This window comes from Carya illinoinensis, chromosome 8 (genome assembly GCF_018687715.1).
Source record: "Carya illinoinensis cultivar Pawnee chromosome 8, C.illinoinensisPawnee_v1, whole genome shotgun sequence".
Taxonomy (NCBI): domain Eukaryota; kingdom Viridiplantae; phylum Streptophyta; class Magnoliopsida; order Fagales; family Juglandaceae; genus Carya; species Carya illinoinensis.
In genome coordinates, this window is record NC_056759.1 from 12,813,052 (window position 1) to 12,814,421 (window position 1,370).

The 1,370-nt window shown below is 37.6% G+C and overlaps 1 protein-coding gene across 1 annotated transcript; it reads right to left on the reverse strand.

Moving 5' to 3' along the window:
* Positions 1-390: 390 nt before the first annotated feature.
* LOC122317844 (protein RALF-like 33) lies at positions 391-1,054 on the reverse strand. Its single transcript, XM_043134886.1, has one exon. It carries the CDS (start codon positions 924-926, stop codon positions 555-557), a length of 372 nt encoding a protein of 123 aa, XP_042990820.1. The 5' UTR covers positions 927-1,054; the 3' UTR covers positions 391-554.
* Positions 1,055-1,370: the final 316 nt, after the last annotated feature.

Consider the following 1,370-nt stretch of genomic DNA (forward strand, 5'->3'; position numbering starts at 1 on the left):
CAGACGAGGTTCCCCAGAATAATTTATAAATCTAAGAATTACATGTAAAGAAACTTAGAAGTTAGGATCATAACCTGTCGGTTTCCTGAAAGATTTCCAGTTGGTATTTGATTTTCCAGATTTCTTTGCATGGAAAATTTAAAACTTGGTATCATTTTACTCAAAATCATTTGTCCCCTCCAGGGACAAAAAAGGAAAACAAAAAGAGAACTCTTTACGTGATGGGAAGTTGGGAACTGAGTTTGAAAGAACCAAGTGGTCCGACAATTACACTTTCCAAGGAGGTCAAAGTTTGAGATCATCGACGAAAAGAAGAGAACAGCAACCAATAGAAGAAGATATAATCACCTTTCAATCGCAAATAACAAAAAAAAGAAAAAAAAGAAAAAAAGAAAAAAAAAAAGCAAAATAAAATAAGACAGCACCAAACACAAGAGAGATCACCGGATCCTACAACTAAATCCCAATACTTCTTAATTAGTTCACTCACGTTACACATTTATGAGATGAACAACATTTCTAGAAATGAAAAACAAGATAAAATAGCGCTACTTTTAGCTGCGGCAACGGGTGATGGCACTGCAACCACGACTGTAGGGGTTAGCCTCCGCACCTGACTGGCAGTTGTAGTAGGATGCACCCCTTTGAGAGCATGGTACAGTGTCCCTTTGCAGAGCTCCATAGCTTATGGTCTGGGTGGTGGCCAAGATACGCCTGTTGATCTCTGTATCCATGTCGTGTTCATAGTCTGCAGCCATGCACTCGGCGATGGAACCTTGGCAGCTGTGCTCCGGCACCCAGCTTAAGCGGTTATCAACGCTTGCCTTGTCCGCAAAGGTGGTGGTGGAGGCTGAGATGATGAGAGCTGTGATGGAGAAGGAAAAGGTGATCAGAAGAACATAGGAAGACTTGGCCATTGTTGTCATGTTATTGTTGCTGAATGTTGTTTGCCTTCTCTGCCTAATTATATATCCTTCTCTACTGCTGTGTGCGCATGTGTCTCTATATATAATACTTGGGACAAGAACGGGTGGCAAGTAGAAACTTGTTTTGAATTTATTTATAATTTATAGGCAAATAGTAATAATTATATAAACTTTTCAGGATATTAAAGGTAAGAGGCTGGGACTCCCTACCATGATTCTACAATATCAAGACCAAATCCAAATAGTCGATATACTGTTACAAAGGACCAAGCGAGTGGTCACCTTAACGGTTGTTTGAATAGAAAAATTTAGTTTGGTCATATAGTTCAGATGATATGAGATGAGATGAGATGAGATATTTTGTTGGAAGTTAAATAAAATATTGTTATAATATAGTTTTTTAATATTAGTTTTGTTTTAAAATTTAAAAAAATTGTAATAATT